This window comes from Lissotriton vulgaris, chromosome 3_1 (assembly GCF_964263255.1).
Source record: "Lissotriton vulgaris chromosome 3_1, aLisVul1.2, whole genome shotgun sequence".
NCBI classification, from domain to species: Eukaryota; Metazoa; Chordata; class Amphibia; order Caudata; family Salamandridae; genus Lissotriton; species Lissotriton vulgaris.
In genome coordinates, this window is record NC_141689.1 from 86,112,591 (window position 1) to 86,132,974 (window position 20,384).

The following is a 20,384-nucleotide window of genomic DNA, read 5'->3' on the forward strand; positions in this document are numbered from 1 at the left end:
ATGAAGGTGGAATCTCAGGTACTGCACTGGAATGGATCCAGTCCTTCTTGGTAGATAGAGGTTTTCAAGTTAGGCAGGGGGACTGCTACTCCAGAGTGGTCAACTTGGGTCAGGGTGTACCCCAGGGTTCGTCCCTGAGCCCAACCCTATTCAACCTGTATGTCTCCCCAGTGGCTACTATAGTTGAGGGCTATGGGCTGCGCATAGTGTCCAATGCCGATGACACGCAGCTGATCATCTCCCGATCGCGCGCCCCCGATCTTGCTGCGGACAGTTTCAGAGCCTGCATGCAGGAGCTGCCATCCTGGATGTCGTCCAACTGCCTGATGCTGAACGGCAGCAAGACGGAAATGCTAGTGGTGGGAGGGGGCCCGTCGGTGTGGTCATCGGCATGGTGGCCACCCTGTTTGGGGTCGGCACCCATGCCATGTCAGGAAGCAAAAAACCTGGGTGTATGGCTCGATACTGACCTAACATTTAGGCCCCAGATTAACCGGGTGGTGGGGGTGTGCTTTGGTGTTCTGAAAGGCCTGCGGAAGGTTCTTGAGCTCCTACCAACGGAGGCCCGAAGGACGCTGGTGCATGCCCTTGTAACAGCACGATTAGACTATGGCAATCTTCTCTACCTGGGGGCCGCAGGAAAGAGCCTTGACCGTCTTCAGGTGTTGCAGAATGCTGCGGCCCGCTTGGTCCTGAGACTGCCTAGGAGATCTGTCTCAAAGGCAGCGCTCCAAGCACTTCACTGGCTCCCGGTGAGGAGCAGAATCGAGTTCAAGGCTCTGTGTACGTGCCACCGCATTATTGGCGGTAAGGCACCGTTACCATTACAGGACCTTGTTACCCGTTATGAGCCACTTAGAGCCTTGAGATCTTCCGGCTCTGGGCTACTGAAGATTCCCAAAGTGAAAAAGGCTCATATGGGGGGCAGGTTCTTTACGTTTCTGGCTGCGAAAAGCTGGAACAAACTCCTGTTGGAACTGCGCCTGGAGTAGTCTGAGTCCAGATTCAGGGGTAAATTCAAAACTCCTCTTTTTGTCCGGTAGACTGGTGACGGGTTTTAGTTGCTGTGATTTTGCTGCTCCCACCTACCATAGCGCGAGGACACGCCAATGTGCGTAACCAGGCGCTCTATAAATCTGCCTATTATTGGCTGTGGTTGTGTCCTCTGGAGTTTCTGGTTTCATCATTCCGGTGAGCGCTGCAGTAGTTGTTTTTATCTCCCACCCCAGTGATGTGGGCTGGTTGTAATCTTTGGGGATGTGATGTCTTCATACTACTAGAGAATTCAACGGATGTTGTCTCCTACCTTGTGATGTGGACTTGGGTGATCACTTCTGGGGAGTTTGACATAATTCAGGTGAGAGTTGTAGTGGTTGTCTCCAATCCCTCACCTTCACTCATAATGTTGGCTGGAGTTGTATCCTGTTGGTGCAATGATGGCATTACACTCCTGTGTGCTGTAGAGGTTGTCTCATGCCTTCTGATGCGGACTGGGAGGAACTCTTCTCTTCTGGGGAATGTCGTCCTTCAGGTGAGTGCTGCACTGGTTGTCTCATCCAGTGCTTTAAATGGAAAAAAACAAGTGCAGGTGCTCAACAAATTGAGATGTGGGCGGGGGCAGGGTTAGGGGGGCTGGACTATGGGGGTGGAGCAATGGGGGCGGGGCTACGGATAGTGCTAAAGGGCCATTAATTAAATTTATTGATAAAACCTCATGACCGAATGCAACTCTTCATTTAAGATTTTGTTTCATTGGCGCGTTATGTTAGAAATTGTTTCAAAGTTATATCTGCAGCATGGCATCCTGTTCGTGTTGTGTCCGCTTAGAAGCCCACTTGTTTTTGGTCCTAACTTCTATGTTGCTTTGAACAATCCGGGTGACCCAGTTTAAGCTCTCTAACCCACCTCTTAAGTCGGAGCGGAGTAGCCCGGCCTGGTACACACTTAATGCATCTCCTTTATTTCCCTCCTAGTGAGTGACTGTCTCCACCAGCCTGCCCGGTGCCCCTTCCCTGGCGGGGGCTCTGGCTGCGTCCAAGAGCAGTGCCTGGCGACCTCTCCCGCTGCCAAAAGTGCTCTTGTGCTTCGGAAGTGCACTCGTAATTTGCCGAGTAGTTCCACCTGATTGATTGACTACAAAGCCTCGCGGGGGGGCGGGGGGGGGGGGCTTCGCTCAAATGCTTCCTGATTGCCTTTTGTTTGCTGCTCAGTGTGGGAATCCGAGCTTCGATGAGACACTTGTAAAGTCACCCCGAGTACCCACCCCACCCCACCCCACCCCCACACGTGCCTTTACACTAAACCCAAGTGCAAAAAGTTCCTCTTCAAAGTGGGCTCTTATAGCCCTTCTTATAGCCCTTCAACAAATCCCACCTTCTGTTCCCAACTCAGGACTAACCGGTTGCGGAATTGGGTGTATTTCCTTTACTGTACAATATTGAGAGGTGATATGCCTACCACAGAGTCACTCATTTTTGTCTTCTTATTGGTGCACTTTGAAAGCCATCAAAGCTCCTCCGTCAAAAATATCTAGCGAAATAAGCAATAAATATGCCTGGAGGAAATGTTATAAATTGATGTACAAACAGCATAGTCAGTGCAGTACCACAAATAATATATACTTTACCTGTGCAAACAAAAGTTTGAGTGATACAGAACGAGACCTCAGACAAAATATCCCTTTAAAATACTTGAAGGCTGCATTGATCAATGATGCAACTTTTGTTGGCTGCATAACATTGAAGACAATTTTTTTTATATATTGACTTCTTTGCAAGTGTAGTTCCATTCATGCATTTGTAGTGATTTATTTGTGCCTATTGTCTGATTATTAGCCTTGTTGACCTTTTTTCTGATCTTTGTTGCTGTGACCAGTTGCTGGTGCGTATTAGTATTGCATACAATTAGGGTGGGGTGGAGGCAGTTTCCACACTTAACAGTGGTGAATACTGCTGGTATGTTTGAGAGGGAGCGGTGTTGGGTTAATTGGAAGTTGAACTCCACGTAGAATAAGCATTAAAAATGCAATAGGTCTTGCCTTTCATTAAGTTAAAGTAATTTGCTTGGCTGTACAATAGCATTAGCAAAGCAAATTACTTACACTTAATCAAAGGTGAGACTTAATGCATTTTCAATGTTTTTTTCAGATGGAGGCCCAGGATTTGTGAATTTTGAGAGACTGATTTTACATGTATTTACATCAGTGGCGGCTCCTCCGCTAAGGAGGAGGAGCGTCGCCACACAGCCTTAAGCAGTGGAAAAAAATTCAAAATAAAATGATGATAAATTGTTACCATTTTGTTTATTCCTGATGTGTCTCGGCGGGCGAGGCGGATCTGCTCTGGTCTTGGAGCAGGGGGAGGAGTGGTGAGCACTATGTAAGTGCGCATGGATGTTTCACCGTACCTCTCAGACTGGCCAAACGTTCATGCGCGTTTTACATGTTCTCCATTCAGCCAGCTTTACAGCCTGCATTGAGAACCTGCCCTGGCTCCCATTCCCGGGCTCACCTCCGAATCGGGGCGCTCAGACCAATCAAAACGCTGCATTGCTGTGATTGGGTATTGGGAGCCCGGTGCTTTCTGCCTCTTCAGACGAAGCCAGCCAGGAGGTAAATAAATTTTTGATATATATATTTTTTTTTTACCGTCCTCCCCGACCCGCGGCAGCCCCTGTGTTACACTGCCTGACACTGAACATTAAAAGTACTTTTTTCGGCAGAATAACTTCCCAAGTTCATATACCTGTCCTTTTTAGGTCTCGCCTGAGCCAGCGCATTTGCTGCTCTGGCGAGACATATAGTAAGCGGGTTTCAAAGTGCTACCCACCACAGGCTTTTGCACGCCATCAGCTGTCTGTTACGCGCACAAACACGCTCGACGTGCATAGCTGGCTTTCTCGCGTTAATCCCCTCCCTTCTCCCCCCTCCCTTCTCCCACTCCCTCGTTCGCCTCATGCTTTCTATGCTGTAGCAGGCCGCAGCCACCAGCTTTGTTTACTTTTGCTCAACAGTGCTCAATCGCGGCACCCGCACTTTACTTTAACCATGTTAAAAGTTAAGCGCGGGTGCCGCGATTGTAGCAAAAGTAAATATATAGTTTTTTTTTACTATTTCTTTACTTTTGTGCAACTGCGGCACCCGCGCTTTAATTTAACATCTATTTCTTAACTTTTGCTACAATCGCGGCACCTGCGCTTTACTTTTAACATGGTAAAGTAAAGCGCGGGTGCCGTGATTGTAGCAAGAGTAAAGAAATATATTTTATTATATTTCTTTACTTCTGTGCAATCGCGCCACTGGTGCTTTACGTTTAACCATGTTAAAGGTAAAGCGCCGGTGCCGCAACATTTCATCTGCCATTTTCTTTAAAGTTTCGTTTTTCTTTTCCGTCAAACGGAGCCTCCTCACCAGCCACACTGCGCCCCTGCACGCATTCTGTCTATGCGTTTCTCCCCACTATCATGGAGTTGTCCATTTTTATTTAGTTTGCCATTAATTTATAACCAGTCCATTTGGTCTTGTTTGTTCATAAATTACTTGCAGTGTCTTTGGTAAACCGACGCCTTCTCTTTTTATTCCGCCCTGCAGTGCCTCATGCCTCTCGATTTTCCATGGTGCCTTGCTGTTTTGTGCATAAGTTCTGCCTAAAGAATCCATGGGTGCAAGCCCAGCACATTACATTTTACGTTTCTAGAAAAATACAATTTGGAATAGTATATTGCACTTTAAATTTTGTGTAGGATGTTGACCCAGAGATGTTAGATTTTCTATACGATGTCTAGATTTGGGTCCCAGCTTCACGTGGTATGGTACAAGAACATGTTTAGAACACCTGCATAGAAAAAACCTCTAAAGACTTTGCTTATTAAACAGAGTGCTTCCAAATTGACGTTTTTACTTTGTGAAAGTGTGCCCCCTCCCCCCAAACAGCAATTCCTTTGTATGAGTTAATGCTGTGCAGATCACTATATTGTTTTATGGGGTTTAAGGTTATTCAGTATGCTCCACTTTCAAATTGGTGCCCAACAACTGCTCCTGTCGGCAACAGGTTTGGCTCATGGGTACTGTGTAACCTGTCTATATCTTGCATTTGTTTTACTGAACTGCTTTCACAGATCAGGATCCTCGTAAAATTCTCCACTCCTCTACTTTGGCTTGTGTTCATGCCCCAAATACGTGTCATGCTGTGTACCACTTTTACCCTTATGTAAGGCATTTCTCATCTATTGTTAGGCTGCTCATGTCAAATCAGTAAATGCATTGATAGAACACCTTATTCTATAAGTCCAATTTCAAATATGCAGGAATAAAATCCATCCTTATGAAGCCTGCTTGATGGTGGCCTCACTATGGAAGGGTTTGCTGCAGGACTCCTTCCATCATGTAATGCTGTGTGAGCTCTAAAACAAGACCGTGCTGGTCACCTAATTATCCCCCAAGGCTTTCTGTTCGGTGCATGACATGATTACTGATACCGATTGTGACAAGAAAGGTTTGGCTGGATTTCACGGATGTCAATGGTCTGTGGCTAGCTTTGTTGTTTGGTCATGGTTACAAAGTATTTACGAAAATATGTTGGATAATTTATTTAGTGGATCGTGTAAAACAAGTAGCTACTCTATTGTGCATACATCTCAAAACTCAAATGATACTTAATTACTTTTTTCCCCATAATAACTACATCCACACCATGCACATGAGTGTGGGTTATGATTAGGGCTCCCAGTTTATGATATATATATATATTTATTTTTTCTTTCACATTTCCGTCTGAATTTAGCCATATTTATTTTTGACCCATTTTATCTGTATTTATTCATATTGATTTTGTGTTTTGTATATAAATGAAGTTGTAAAACTGTACATTTCGATATTTATTTAACTGATAGGCATGCACTCATGCTTTGATGTCTGTTGTGTTTGAGCTATTTAAGGTGCCAAATATTGCATAACAGTACATCCACCGGTAAATACCAGCATTATACCACAAATGTATATTGACAAAAAATATTAAAGAGATTTCATCCTGTTTTTAGGTCTCGCTGAGCCAGCGCATGCGCTGCTCTGTTAGAAATTTAGTGAGTGGCTTTTGAAAGTGCTACCAGAGGCTTTTGCTGGCCTCAAGATTGCGGTCACGCGCTCGTGCACTCGCCCAGCCGCAAGCTGCCTCTCGTCAAGCGCGATCAATTTCACGTTGAAACCACGCGTGCAGCCGCCATTTGCTTCCCTTCCTGCGCGATCACGCGTGCAGCCGCCAGCCACCCTCCCAGCACAATCACTTTTACTTTGAAACTTTGTCAGTTTCCGCGCTTGTGCTTGTTTACAAACTTGTGCTGTGGCGTTGCTGTTGCATGGACACGCACCTTGCACGCTTTCAGTTTCCGTCACTTTGAAACTTTGTCAGTTTCTGCACTTGAGTTTGTTTAAGTCCGGATGGGAATTCCTGTCTCTAGATAAAAAAATGTTTTTATGATGGTTGATGAAGATTTCCCCTAATTCCCTCTAATTCATTTGTGCTCAGAATTGTTGGAATTGTTATATTTTTTTGCCTCTTAAAAATAAACCATAATGTTCAAATGTAACCGACAGCATACGTAAAGATGGAAAAATAAAATTCACTTCATGATTTGTTTTTCTTTATAATGTTTTATGATGTTACTTCTGCAAGTTTCCTTTTTGTTAATTAATTTATTTTAAGCTTCTGTCTTTTCACGCTTGGCCTCCCTGTTCCTCTGTTATCCATGCACATACTAATTGTGTTGGTTCCCATAAGGGTTTAGAATCAGTACTTTGAAAGAAGATTGTAACATTACCCTGCATTATGCACGGGTCTTTGGAATTATGCAGCAGCGGAAGACAAGATTATACCGTGGGGTTGACAAAACTATTCAACAAAGCCACTTCCCTTCTGAAAGCTCTACGGAACAGAATAGTACATTTTAAATGTACGTGTTCTGTCTTATGACCTGAATAAGGAATGCAACATCTTTGTAATTATTATATAGTCTCAGTCCCCTGTTGAAATAAGGGTTGCTTTGAGGCCGTAGTCTGCCAAGTGAACATGAATTTTTGCTTATTGTGAATTTAATTAAAGACCAAGAATGCCTCATTCGATGCACCATGTCCAAATTAGATATTTATTTAAGGTTTATCTTTTATTCTGCTGACAAAAACCCATGTTTGTCCATGAACAGAAGATTTCTACACAATCTAGACACATTGTTACCTCATTGTTACCGAAGACCAGCTGATCACCACCCTCAACCAGAACCCACCCACCGACCCCACCAACCCAGACGACGCTGCCAGCAACCTCAGACAGTGGTTTGACGACTGCGCCAACACCCTCGCCCCACTCAAGAAACCGTCCAACAACCAAACCAGCAAGAGAGCCACCTGGTTCACCGACTAGCTTCAGACCTCCAAACGTGCCTGCCGGAAACTGGAGAAGATATGGCTCCACGAACGCACTTCGGACAACCGCACAGCCCACATGGACACCACTCGCGGACATCACCACCTCATCAGTATAGCCAAGAGATCCTCCTTCAAAGACCTCATGGATAACAACGCACACAACAGCAAAGAGCTCTCAGCATCGTAAAAGAACTCTCCAACCCCAGCACCAACGCCATACCTCCCTCACATGAATTGTGCAACTCACTAGCCATCTTCGTCCACCACAAGATCGCTGACATCCATGACGGCTTCAACACCATGACGGCCCCGACTATGCCAGACCCCATCCCCCCCTGCGAACACCAGCGCCAACTGCCTGACCTCCTGGTCCAACGTCAACGGCGACGAGACACGCATGGTCATGAACTCCATCCACTCAGGATCTCCGTCAGACCCTTGCCCACACCACGTATTCAACAAAGCAGACACTGTCATCGCACCCCAACTACAGAAGGTCATCAACATCTCCTTCGAAACAGCAACATTCCAGGAAAGCTGGAAACACGCCAAAATCAACACCCTCCTCAAGAAGCCCAAGGCGAATCCCAAGGAACTCAAGAACTTCCTGCCCATCTCCCTGCTCCCGTTCCCGGCGAAGGTCATTGAGAAAATCGTCAACCTGCAACTGGCCCGCCACCTGGAAGACAACATCATCTTGGACCCGTCCCAGTCCGGGTTCAGACGAAACCACAGCACCGAGACAGCCCTCATCGCCACCACAGACGACATCAAGCGCCAACTAGACAATGGCGAAACATCAGCCCCCATCCTCCTGGACCTGTCAGCCACCTTCGGCACGGTCTGTCATCGCACTCTAAAGACACGCCTACTAGAAGCCGGAATCCAAGAGAAGGCACTTGACTGGACCATGTCCTTTCTCTCCGGCAGAACCCAGAGCGTCCGCCTCCCGCTCTTCCGATCCGAGGCCACCGACATCTGCGGCGTCCCCCAGGGTCATCCCTCAGCCCGACGATGTTCAACGTCTACATGGCCCCCCTCGCATAAGTGGCCCGCCAACACTACCTCAACATCCTCTCCTACGCCGACGACACCCAGCTCATCCTCTCCCTCAGCAAGGACCCGCACAGCACCAAAACCAACCTCCACGAGGGAATGAAGGCCGTTGCTGACTGGATGCAGAACAGCCGTCTGAAGCTGAACTCTGACAAGACCGAGGTGCTCCTTTTCGGACCCACCCCCTCAGCCTGGGACGACTCCTGGTGGCCGACCACACTGAGAACAGCACCGACACCCACCGACCATGCACGTAACCTAGGATTTATCCTCGGCTCCTCCCTCTCCATGTCTAAACAGGTTAACGCCGTCTCTTCCTCCTGCTAAAATACCCTGCGCATGCTCCGCAGGATCTACAAGTGGATCCCGACCGAAATAAGAAGAACGGTGACACAGGCTCTCGTCAGCAGCAGACTGGAATATGGCAACGCAATCTACACAGGAATCCCAGCCAAACACCTACGACGACTACAACACATCCAAAATACCTAAGCCCGACTGATCGTCAAAGTCCCCCGCAGCAGCCACATCACCCCCCACCTGAGACCTACACTGGCTCCCCGTCGACAAGAGGATCACCTTCAAGCTCCTCATCCACGCATACAAAGCACTCCACAACGCCGGACCATCCTACCTGAACAGCAGACTCCACTTCTACACCCCGACCCACCAGCTCCGCTCCGCCAGCCTCGCCCTCGCCGATGTCCGCCGCATCCAACGAACAAACTCCGGCAGCAGATCCTTCTCCTACCTCGCCGCCAAGACCTAGAACACCCTCCCTACCCACCTACGTCAGACCCAAGACCTACTCACCTTCAGAAGACTCCTCAAGACCTGGCTCCCCCTCCTCTCAGCACCTTCAGACCCTCACGGGTAAGTAGCGCACTTTACAAGTGTTCTGATTGGCTATTTAAATCAATCAATAAATCAATTTCAGTAGTTCACAGCTGATGGTGACCAGTTACGTTCCTTTAAAGTGTCTTGTGCGATATTACCTCCTGTATGTATGGGTATTTCTAATGTGCAAACCTAGATGGGAAGTAACTGTGCACTGATCAAACTGTGCTTAGTTGCAGTTCAAGGACATTACAGTGAGATAGGTGGTTTCCTAAATTGACGTGTGGTAAGATACCTAAATAAGCATTGGCATAGGAAATAGGTCTCACTTTTGGAACCTTATAATTATTTAGTTGTGCAGCACAATATTCTTGGTTCAACAACATCAACTGTTGCATGGCTAAACACTTAAAAGGTCCCAAAAGCGAGACCTATTGCATAATACCAATGCTTGTTTAATATACTGACATGCTTTCCCATCTGCACCTGGGTTTCCTCTATTAATTTACGATTGCACATGAAATTAGTATTTATTTCATTTGTTCTCTTTACTGTTTGATTTTCGTATACGAATCACAATTTGTTTTAATACTTTTTTTTTTCTTTTGTGCATTATGCTGACAGAAACCTTTTCTTATTTGATTTACTTCTCATGGAGCACCCGTAGAACGATTCTGTTGCAGGGATTCCACTCCTACACAGAACTGTGCACAAGAGACGTAGAACCTCAGTGAATTAGGGTGTACCAAAACTCACCTTAGGGCACAACATCCCCTTACCAGACTAGCATCAGTGTCTCTTTGGCTCTTTGTCCTATAGCAAAAATACCAATGATTAAACAACCCAGAACATGCGACTTAGGATACCTCAGGAGTTGTGGAAAACAAGAACACTCTTTTGTCACACTCTCATACCAGTCCAAAACATGGAGTAAAGGAGACACATGCAAGTTTGAAATATTTATTTCTAACGCCGTGATCTCAGGTGCAGCATCTGAGCATGTACATATAAACATACTATTAGCAACAAGGTTGTCAGCATAGTTACTACTCCATAAAATACAAAGGGAGAAAGCATATTATAATGCTAAGTGGAAACAGGTCTAAAATATACCTATATTTCGCCCTCCCTTGCTAGTAGATTATTTTATATCTATAGAAGGTCTCATAGGCTTACATGGATGGCCCCATACCTCCGGTATCAGCAGAAGTGGATCCCATTGAGTTCTGCACAAGCTCCCAGCTTGCGAATGTGCTCCAAGTGTGTGTGATCATGCCTGCACAGTGCATTATTAAACGCACCAGTATCAGAGCTGGCCACAGCTGCATGTGTGTTATATCTAGAACGTGCGCTGATCATTCTGAACAACAGACACGGTGTTCAAGACTACCTTGACTGTTGCGGCACTAACTGTACAGACTAAACTCACGAGACTGTGTGGAAGTGCGCAAAAACAAGTTATTCTAGTGTGAAGTGAAATACTCATGCTTCTCTAAACAATAGCGCCATTGTGTGCTGTGTGCAAAGCAAAGCAGAAAAGGAAAAATGGCGTTTAAACTTCTAATAAGCCATTTTTAAAAAAAATTGTTTTTATTGCAGAATTAGAAACCAGTGCACAAAATAGTTCAACCAGTTCACTTATGATATCACCAATCCTAGAAGTAAGTACAGTAAAGTCGTACACAGCCAATTAGCCCACAACCTGAAGGCCGGGGGGAGCGCATTGTATCGTATACACTGCAAAGGCGTCACAGTGATCACCCCATAGGGGTACCTGGTTAATAACATCATTTAGTATCTGCATTTTACCCCCCTAAACTCCAACCCCCCCTTCCACACCAGCCAGCATAATCCGGAATCCTATGTGAGTGATATCGGCGTTGTAACTCCTGGTCCTGCTCAAACCTATCAGTGGAGTCCTATGGTGTCAGTCCAGGGTGTATCTGTTATTGCCCTCGGCAACCTGCTTAACCCCTCTTGAGGACCCATGGTCGTGTACCCAGCCCTGGTGTACCTTTGATGTCTTCCATAACTTTGCCTCGGTGTCTGACAACCCTCCCCAAACCATCCCCTCCACCCCCCCTTCTGATGTGGGCATAGTTATTCCATATTAATAGCGGAGCACGCTACAAATCTGGTATTGCAGTCGTCCTTCCAAGCCTCATGGAGCCCTAAGTGTTCAATTTATCTATTCTTCCTCGTCCACCATGTAGTCACTATCATCTCCCATGCTCTCGCCATCTCCAAGCTTTTATCATTGTCAGTCTTGGCAGCCTGTCTCATTCGGAGCACACTATCACACCCGGACCATTTCAGCAGCTCATTCATCCACCTCCTCACAGATGGACCCTCCTTGGACTTCCAGTGCCAGGTGATCTCTCTTTGAGCCAGCACGAGCCCTAAATCAATTAATTTTCTTGTGATTTTCGTGTTCTTTGTGTGGGGAAACCAAAGCAGTAAGCACGCCGCCATGTCAAAATCCACCTCCCTGTCAGTAACCACGTTCAGGATTTCCCCTATCTCCGGCCAATACGTCCTTAAATTCAGACAGCCCCATAACAGGTGGTCCAGGTCTACCTCAGGCGCCAGGCACCTCGGGCACATTGCGTTTTGTACCCGAAAGTACAGTTTAATCCTTTCCGGGGTCAGGTAGGCCCTGTGTAAGACAAAGTAGTGAACCTGTTGGAAACGTGCATTCCTGGTCCCCTTCCGTGTTCGCTTCAAAATATGGCCCCACACTGTGTCTGGGATGGGCTTACCAATACTGTCTTCCCATTTCGCCTTTAGCGCCAGTAATGGTTCCAGTCCCTCATTCAACATGCTAACTTAACACCGTGTATAATGCAAAGCTCACCCCCACTACAATTCATTATCTTTACATTCATAGGAATTGTATTTGTCACCTATAGAAGTGAAATTTGTCAGTAGGAATGTTATTTTAGAGCTATTAAATTCAGATGTGTTTATTAAATATATGTAGTTGGTAATGCTGTCACTTGCTTACATAGTGCATGTTTTTTTTTCTTCAGAACTAATTTTATTAATTTTTCAGTGGTCGTTTGGCCCATTGGTCTACAAGTATTCACATACATTAGCGTCGCTATAACAAGCCAATTACAACAATGAAACCCAATGCATTTGTTCCTCTGAGGGTTTATGACTCCCCCAAGCAACCCCCATGTTCCGATCATGAGGTCATCACACCCCACCCCCGGATCAAATGTTTGAATTTCAGTGTCTATAATGTCGGACTTCGCTGTGCCAGTGGAAGACTGCTGGACTCTGCCCATCGCCGCCATATTTTATGTGTTTCTGTGGGCGTCCTCGTGCTTGGAAGACCGACAAAGTGCACATTTTTGAACTAGTAAATGTTTTCCTATTTTGAAAAATACTAGCTGTTCTCATTGATTTCCTTTTAATGCCTGATTCTAATTGCTTTGAGAACAATGTATGTTTTTGTTGTGGACTACTGCCGCAGTGTTTCCAAAATTAATGGAAGGTTTTCTTTTTTACTTTACATACACAGTGCAAGGTGGGCTGCGTGCAAAAAAATCTGAACAAGGCAGCATATTGAAAATCAGCGGTAATCACTCCTGAAAAGCTGATACAGGACATCACCGTAAAGAAGTTTAAAAACGAGCTTGACTTTCGGCTGCAGATTCGTAAAGGGCATTGGATTTGGAAGTACTGGGAGCGAAAAACAGTGGCATCCACTCCTTAAAGCTGTTACAGCACACCACATTAAATCAGTTTAACAAAGAGCTTGATTAGTAAAAAGCAGTGGAATTGAAAGTACTAGCATCTGCTTTTCAACAACACTTGGATAACTCCGATAGCAGCCAAACTTTACTGAATCCTGGTAGTACACTTCTGAGCACTGGCAACTTCTCCCAATGCCTGGCACTGTGCTTGGCCAGGGTAGTTCTTTAAAGAAGGAGATTAAAATGTCAGCCCTTCAAGTGGTTGCAAACAAATCTAAAGAAAAGGCTCATTCTGGCTGTGAATCCGATTCTGATTCGAACTATGCTTGTGAGGCACCTGACTTCGATGAAGAGCTCGGTAGTGCATGCAGCAGGCCCTCTGGAAAGCAAAACTGTGGTACTGGTTTGTACTCCAGGAAGACTGATGCTGGTAGCTCTCGCTTTGATAATGTTTTCATTCTTGACCCTGCTGGAAAGTCCTTTAGGAAAAAGATGAGAAGGAAGAAAAGGAAGACTGAAAGCTTAAACCCTCTGAATGCTTCCACTGTTCACTTGACAGCCAGCAAACCTTGCTCTGCTACCACATTGCCAAACAGTCCACTTGTCCCCCAAGAGTCCAAAAACAACTCTGTTGATTCAGGCCCTCTAGGTGTCCTCAAGGTATGTAGCTTTCATTGAGATCAATTTCTGTGTTTGTGTGAATTAGTGAGCTATGCTGTTATCAGCATTTCTTCTTTCTAGACAAAGCATTTCTAAGGATGTTGCAATAATGTTTTTTTTTTTCACAAAGTGGGAAAACATTGTAATAGTTATAGCTATGATACCTTTATTTGGCCCACACTTTACTTTGTTAATAACTTACAAGACTGCTGAAGTCCATTATTCAGTTAACTATTCTAGTGTTTGCTTAAATAAATCAAATTAGGCTGCAAAGCTCTGGAATAACCCCAGTGTCTACACATCCTGTGGCCCCCAAATCGTTCTTCTGACATTAGAGCTCCCGATTACAACTTGGGTCTAGTGCTTTTTTTTGTAAACATTTGTATTGCATTGTATTACATTTTATAACCGAGCACAACAGATCCAATGCATACAACAAAAACACACTATCACCAGCAGGCTAAACGCAGGGACCTACCAGCTAGAATCAGAGATCAATGACGAGAAAGGCACAGTGGGCAGGCATACTAAAGACTGCATTCCCAGCAGTAAAAAGCCTCTCCCTGAACAGAAGAGGTAGGGAATCCTGCAGGAGAAGCACCTACAGACAATAATTATAATCCAGTCCACCCAGTCACACCTCAGTGATCCTCGCTCACAACCGAGGTGAGGGGGGGGGCGGGAGGGGTAAGAGTAGAACCAGCGGATCAGGGAGAAAAGTGCTAATACCTGGAGCCAGCTGGTGTCGGGGGGGAAATGCACCATCTTCAGAGTTCGACATGTAGTGGCCAGAAGCGGTCCCATTCCCACAGGCAGCCACTCTGGGAGACCCGGCCAAGCCCCTGGGCGGATCCAGCACCTGACTACAAGAGGTAGCTCCTGGGTGTGTGGGTTATGAGTCTGCCGTAAAGTGCGGGCCCAAACATAGCGCATGGTCCTAATCAAAATGTTCGAAGTCCGCACCCTAGAGGGCATGCAATAAAAAGCCCAGCCGACAATCCTTGGAAGGAGAGCCATTCTTCGCAATCCACATAGCCTCCCAGAGAATGGCTCGCCAGCATGCCACCCACTGAGCTGTGCCCTTTAGTAATGCAGTTCAAAGTAATGTCCCCTCAGCCAGTGCTAAACGCAGTTTCCAAAGTGCAACCCAGTAACGGGATGCACCCCAAGAAAGCGAAAATAACAGACCAAGTTACCGAAGGAATTTTTGTGGCTGATCCAACTGGAGTACCGCAAAAAAAAGACAAAGTAAGCAGGGTAGCATAATTATCTTGGATAAAGCTACTTGACCGTTGACCGAAAGAGGCAGCATAGTCCAGAAGTTAACAGAGCGACGTAAGTAGGTCAGTAAATGCCTGTAGTTTCTCTCATACAGCAAGTCTGCAGAGTGGTACACCACCATTCCAAGATACTTCACCGTATCTCGTTTCCACCATAATGTTGGTGCCGAGGGGACAGGACTGCGCTCAGGGGCCTCTCTCCACAGGGTATAGATGCATGAGTCCCAATTGACCAAGTTCTGAGCAGGTCCAAACATGATTGTGAACAATCTGACAAAAGGTTAGAATCACTCCCTCAAAGATACAACATCATCTCATCTGCATACAGAGATGGGTAGGTACAGTTCATGACAATGGTCAGACCCTGAAAGTGTTCACGCTGAAGAAATACCAGGCCCTTTGATGTTGACTGCCATAATTATTACTTCTTACTCAGCGGCTACTTAAACAATAAGCGCTCAGAACTGCAGATGAGTTGATGAACGGCAAACCATTTTAAAGATTGGATTTTTGTAAGGTCAGTAATATTGGCTTGTAGAGACAGACCCAAAAGTGCTTTTGTTGCCTTAGTTAATGCTTTAGGCAAGTTGACCAGAAAAGCCATATTGGGCAACCATGGGAACCACCAGACCTCCAAACATGATTGTATTGAGGTTGTTATTCCAAAACAAATTTTATTGTACGCAATGGGGTCACTTGATTTCGTACAGGATATTTTCGATAAGAAACATTGATCATTGTGACATGAGATCTGCCGACATCCATTATATCAATATAAAGTTTATGAAGAAAAAAACACAAACATAGTGAGCTTAGAATATGCTTGCTCGCAACTGTTCACCGTATTGTGCCATGTCCATTGTATCTTTTTATAGACTATTCCCCATTAACCCCTTTGCGTATGACCGTGCCCGGTATACAGTTTGTCATCTCCCAGTTCCTTTTCATTTCGATATCTCGGTGCCCACTATCCTCAGGGTGGGGGCTCAATATATAGACCTCTGTAGTCCACCCATCTTTTCCAAATTATAGGCTTTTTTGTGGGCAGTCCCTAGCTTAGAATATGGGTTGCTCCAGGCCCATGCGGGTTCTCTAAGCAAGCGCCGGGAAACCCACTGCGGGTAGCTGTGCGCTATATAAGCTCAAATACATTTACATTTACATTTACATTAGGCATCAGGGGTTTCTAACCCCCGCAGTAAGTTGATTGAAAGCATGTTTTCAGAGCGACTTGCAGTTCGATCAGCCCATAGGAAGTGATTCAATCCTGTGTTAATCTGACAGAACCAGGCGGATGAGATCTAGAAGGGGTGAGTCTGTAGCTGATACAAGAGACTGGGAAGCGTAACCATCTTGAAGATGGCTGGTCTCGCTAGGGTAGAGAGCGGCACGCGAGCCCATGTTTTCATCTCTGCTTGTAGCCAGATGGAGGTAATATTTTTTTCCCAGGAGATAGACAGAGATGTTGACAGATATACCCCTAGGTATTTCAACCCTGTTGTGACTATCGTCACATCTTTCGACCGGCACCTATATCCGTTATCCCCTACAGTGGCCAACGTATTGATTTACGGGCATTCATGTATAGCTCCGATGTCTCTCCGAATATCTGCATTATACGAAGTAACCTTGGTCCTGTCCAGTGCGGCACAGTAAGAAAAAAAGAGAATATCGTCCGCGTACAGGGCTATATGGTCCAATAGCCCTCTGGTCCACTCGAAACCCCTGACCTGCGCGTTGATTATAACCCACGAAGTCAACGGCTCCATGGCTAATGCAAATAGGTATGGGGACAGGGGCACCCCTGACCGGTACCTCGCCCACTAGAAAAGGTGCTAGACACTGCACCCGCCACCCGAACTGAGGCTGTAAGGTCAGTGTATAACAGGTGAATATATGAGATATAACGGGGCCCAAGAATTAGGCGTTGTAGGAGGACAAATAGATAACGTCCAGCTCAGTGAATCAAACACACTATTTATGTCAGCCAGTAACAGTGTAGATGTACTTTGGGTTGTATGATCGTAGACCTTGTTCTTTACATAAGAGGCTGGTACAGCTCTCTTTATGGCTTATGTTTGAAAGGTTAGTGAAAAGCAGTCTAAAAAGAGGGATTCTAAATGTTTGATTGTCTGAACTTCATAAGTCGACTTTTCATTCTGCTAGCTTGGCTACTTTTAGCATTTGGTTTTGCGTATGTATGTTGAAAGCTATACCTTCCAAATGTCATTCCATAAATTTAGAGGAAAAATACGTTTTTTATTCCTATGGACCATTGGTGTGGTTTTCATTTTTACCAATGGGTAGGCACAAAAAGAGTTAAGCTTGGATCGGAAGGTAATGTATAAAAAACTGTATTTGTAGCAACAACGTCTTTGCTATCTATGTTGTGGCAGATGTTTCCCCAGTGTAGCACCGCTAGATGAAGTTACAACCATATTAAAAGCCATACTCTTTGGAGCCTATTGCAATCAGGCAGCCGTAGAGAGAAAGCCGTTGTTTCTGAGTGTAAATTCCAAAGTAGGCTTGGTGATTTAATCTTGTTTTTTGTTGAAATCATCAAGGAAGAGATGTTTTTAGAGCAGGGTTGAGTCATTTCCTCTGGAAGCCATTACCGTCATTCTAATAGCACCTTCCATCCACATCCCTTGGCCCCAAGAGAGATTGTAGAGTTAAGACCTGTAGTAGTTAGAGGAATGTTTTTGCTTTTCATCTCGATTTCTTTATTGATGCCATAAAATCATCAGAGCCCTGAGACTCAGTTGAAGTTAGATTGGTTGCTCCGAGTTGATTCAACCTTCCAGACTGGTTCATTTATCCAATGAGGACACTTCAAGCTTCAAGGACCATAGCAGTAATCTGTAGGTTGGTGACAAATATATCAAATACATTGTTATTCAGATGTTACCAATAAAATACTTCTGAGAGTTCCTTTTTTGTAAAAAGCTTCTACTTACCACCTGCGTGTCTCAGCATTTTCACTTAAATCCTTTCTATATTTTACAGGCTGATCGAGAAGATGCTGCCCACGTGGAAGAGTAAGTATATAAAGGTGTTGATGAGTTTTAGTGACTGTAAATAATTGTACTCAGTGAAGAAAGGCTCATTTAAATTTCAGAAAATAAGTTGTGAGCAGTCGATAGTGACAGAGTGCTTTATGGTTTACTTTTTTTGTGTGAAATAACTCCTAAATCTCTGGTATGGAGTAAGTATCTTTGTCTGGAGCATGTAATCCAGGTTATGTTTGTAGGAAGGTGGATACCTGACTATGCTTACCCCAGATTTTGTGCCTAGTGTTTAGCTGATTTTCGACTTAGCCTGGGGCCCTGATTAGCAGGATCCCAGGCCAACTATCTGCTCCCTCTTTAAAATGGACTCCATGTACCCTAGGTACATCTCCAATTGGAAACTGGGTCCCCTTATGAGCCCCTGTACAGTGTACTATAGGTACCCAGGGCATAGGTGCATCCAAGGCCTACCAGGGGCTGCAGCATGTATTATTCCACCCCTGGCTGGCCACCCAAATTGACACAACTGGCTGATCACTCAGCTGGGGCAAGGTGGTGTAATCAGCCTTTGTTTTAGATATAGTATACCTATATCTAACCTTATATCTAGACACATATACACCTATAAGTCACTCCTATGGCAGGCCTTAACAATTCTGGAGGCAGAGTGCTTGGTTTTATGTGAGATGGTGCTCTAGCATGAGCTGAGCCTGTCTGCAGCTTTCGGAACCATGTCCTTATAGCTGTTCTAGGATATTGCCATACCATATACTCTTAAGTGCATTATGTACCTCGCGGTCAGATGCTAACTATGGTTTGGCTTTATCAAGTCATGTCGAGTAAGGTGTCATACAATTTGGAATATTACCCCCTCGCCAGTTCTGGCGACGGGGGTAGCATTCCACCCTTCTAGAGGGAGAAGACCTGTTGTTCCTACTAATCCCGGTTAAAGTTAACCAGAGCCTCAGCATCACAAAATGGATGCTGCTGCCACAGACACAAGTCTGACCTCCTGCTGTTGGGAGTCCTTCCAGCGAGGGAAGCTTGGACAAAAGGTTTCCTGCCTTGGGAGGTGCTAGCAGCACCCCAGACAGGCTCTTATGTATTGGGGCAGGGAGGGCTGAAAGAAATGAGACACTGCCTGGGGCACACAAGGTGTCCCATGCATAGTCCAGTTCAAACCGGTGCTGGGGCACTCCAGCCCCAGCTCTGGCGCGAAGCTGGACAAATGGAGAGGGGTGTAACCACCCCCTTCCCTGGTCCCAGCCATAGGAGGGACCTAGCAGGTAATCCAGCCCCTAGATTTGGTATATAGGTAGGAGCTGAGTCCCAAGACTTTAGATTATCCTGACTGAAACTCTGAAACGAAACTCTGGACCTTCATCACTCTACTTTGGAAGAAGACGACTGAAGAATCTCCCTTGTGGTCAAGGAGTGACCACCCTGCACAAGCAGGCACCATCCAGCGGTGGGCGACTTGCTTTGCCGCCACCTCCCGCCGGAGCCTGAGCCCAGAGCCTGACAAGAACTGGATTCCCAGACATTCAACAGCCTGATCCACAGTCCCTGCAAAGCTGAGACCCGTTTGAGGCGACGAGAGATGTGGGACCGGCCATCTTGAAAGCTGTGCATCGGGGATTGAGAAGCCCCAGCAACGAGCAGCATCTGCACTGAAGATCAGCCCTGCACACTCCACGAGTTCTGCGTGGGGCCCTTTTACATTTTCCTGCTCGACGCGTCCGCCCGGTCACTTGCCCGTTGGCTAGTGGCCATCTTGGCGAAGATCCTTTGAATTTTCACCGCTGGTCAGGTTGCTCCAGACTGGCCCTTGCTTCCCTCAAAAGAAGCAGCCCCTCAGACCTTGCTGGTCTGAGTAAGAAGCCTACATCGTATCCTGCGTGGGTTGCCTTTGCCAAGGCTTGTTGACTCCAATCCTGAAGCCGACACCGCCGACGGAGAGTGCCTTCTTGGGACAGTCCGTCCCTGACTCCTGGTCGTCGTCAGCGCCTCCTGGTCCACGTGGCTGCAGAGACAAGCTTCCCATCGGCACCTGATCACTTCCTGACATCGCCTGGTTCCTTCCTGGTCACTGACTACTGACCCAGACTCTGTCCCCTCTGCTTTCAGGTGCTCTACATCTTCGATCCACCCTTGGATCCACCCGGACTCTTATCTTGTGGACGTCTGCAGCATCTTTTCTCCAAGGCTCCATAGATCTCCACGACGAAACCCGACACACTTTGGGACCTATGCACCCGCTTCCTGTGGGTTAGGTAACGTGAGTACTACGGTGCTCCTGTAAAGGTTTACACTTCTAGTGTCCTAGTTTCAAGTGGTTAAGGTCTAATCCAGTCGGAAGACTCCCAAACCTTTAACTTTGTAACTTTTACGCACACATTGACTTCTATGTGTGAACATATGTGCC

General features: G+C 46.0%; 1 protein-coding gene across 2 annotated transcripts in view; it reads left to right on the forward strand.

The window, feature by feature from the left end:
* Nucleotides 1-20,384, forward strand: part of LOC147726002 (uncharacterized) — a 217,351-nt gene that overhangs the window by 47,675 nt on the left and 149,292 nt on the right. For both annotated transcript variants that reach the window (XM_086960120.1, XM_086960121.1), the window contains exons 2-3: nt 12,837-13,671; nt 17,958-17,989. In XM_086960120.1, coding sequence (XP_086816246.1) covers nt 13,204-13,671; nt 17,958-17,989 — 500 coding nt within the window. In that variant the 5' untranslated portion in view covers nt 12,837-13,203. The remainder of the gene's footprint in view (nt 1-12,836; nt 13,672-17,957; nt 17,990-20,384) is intronic.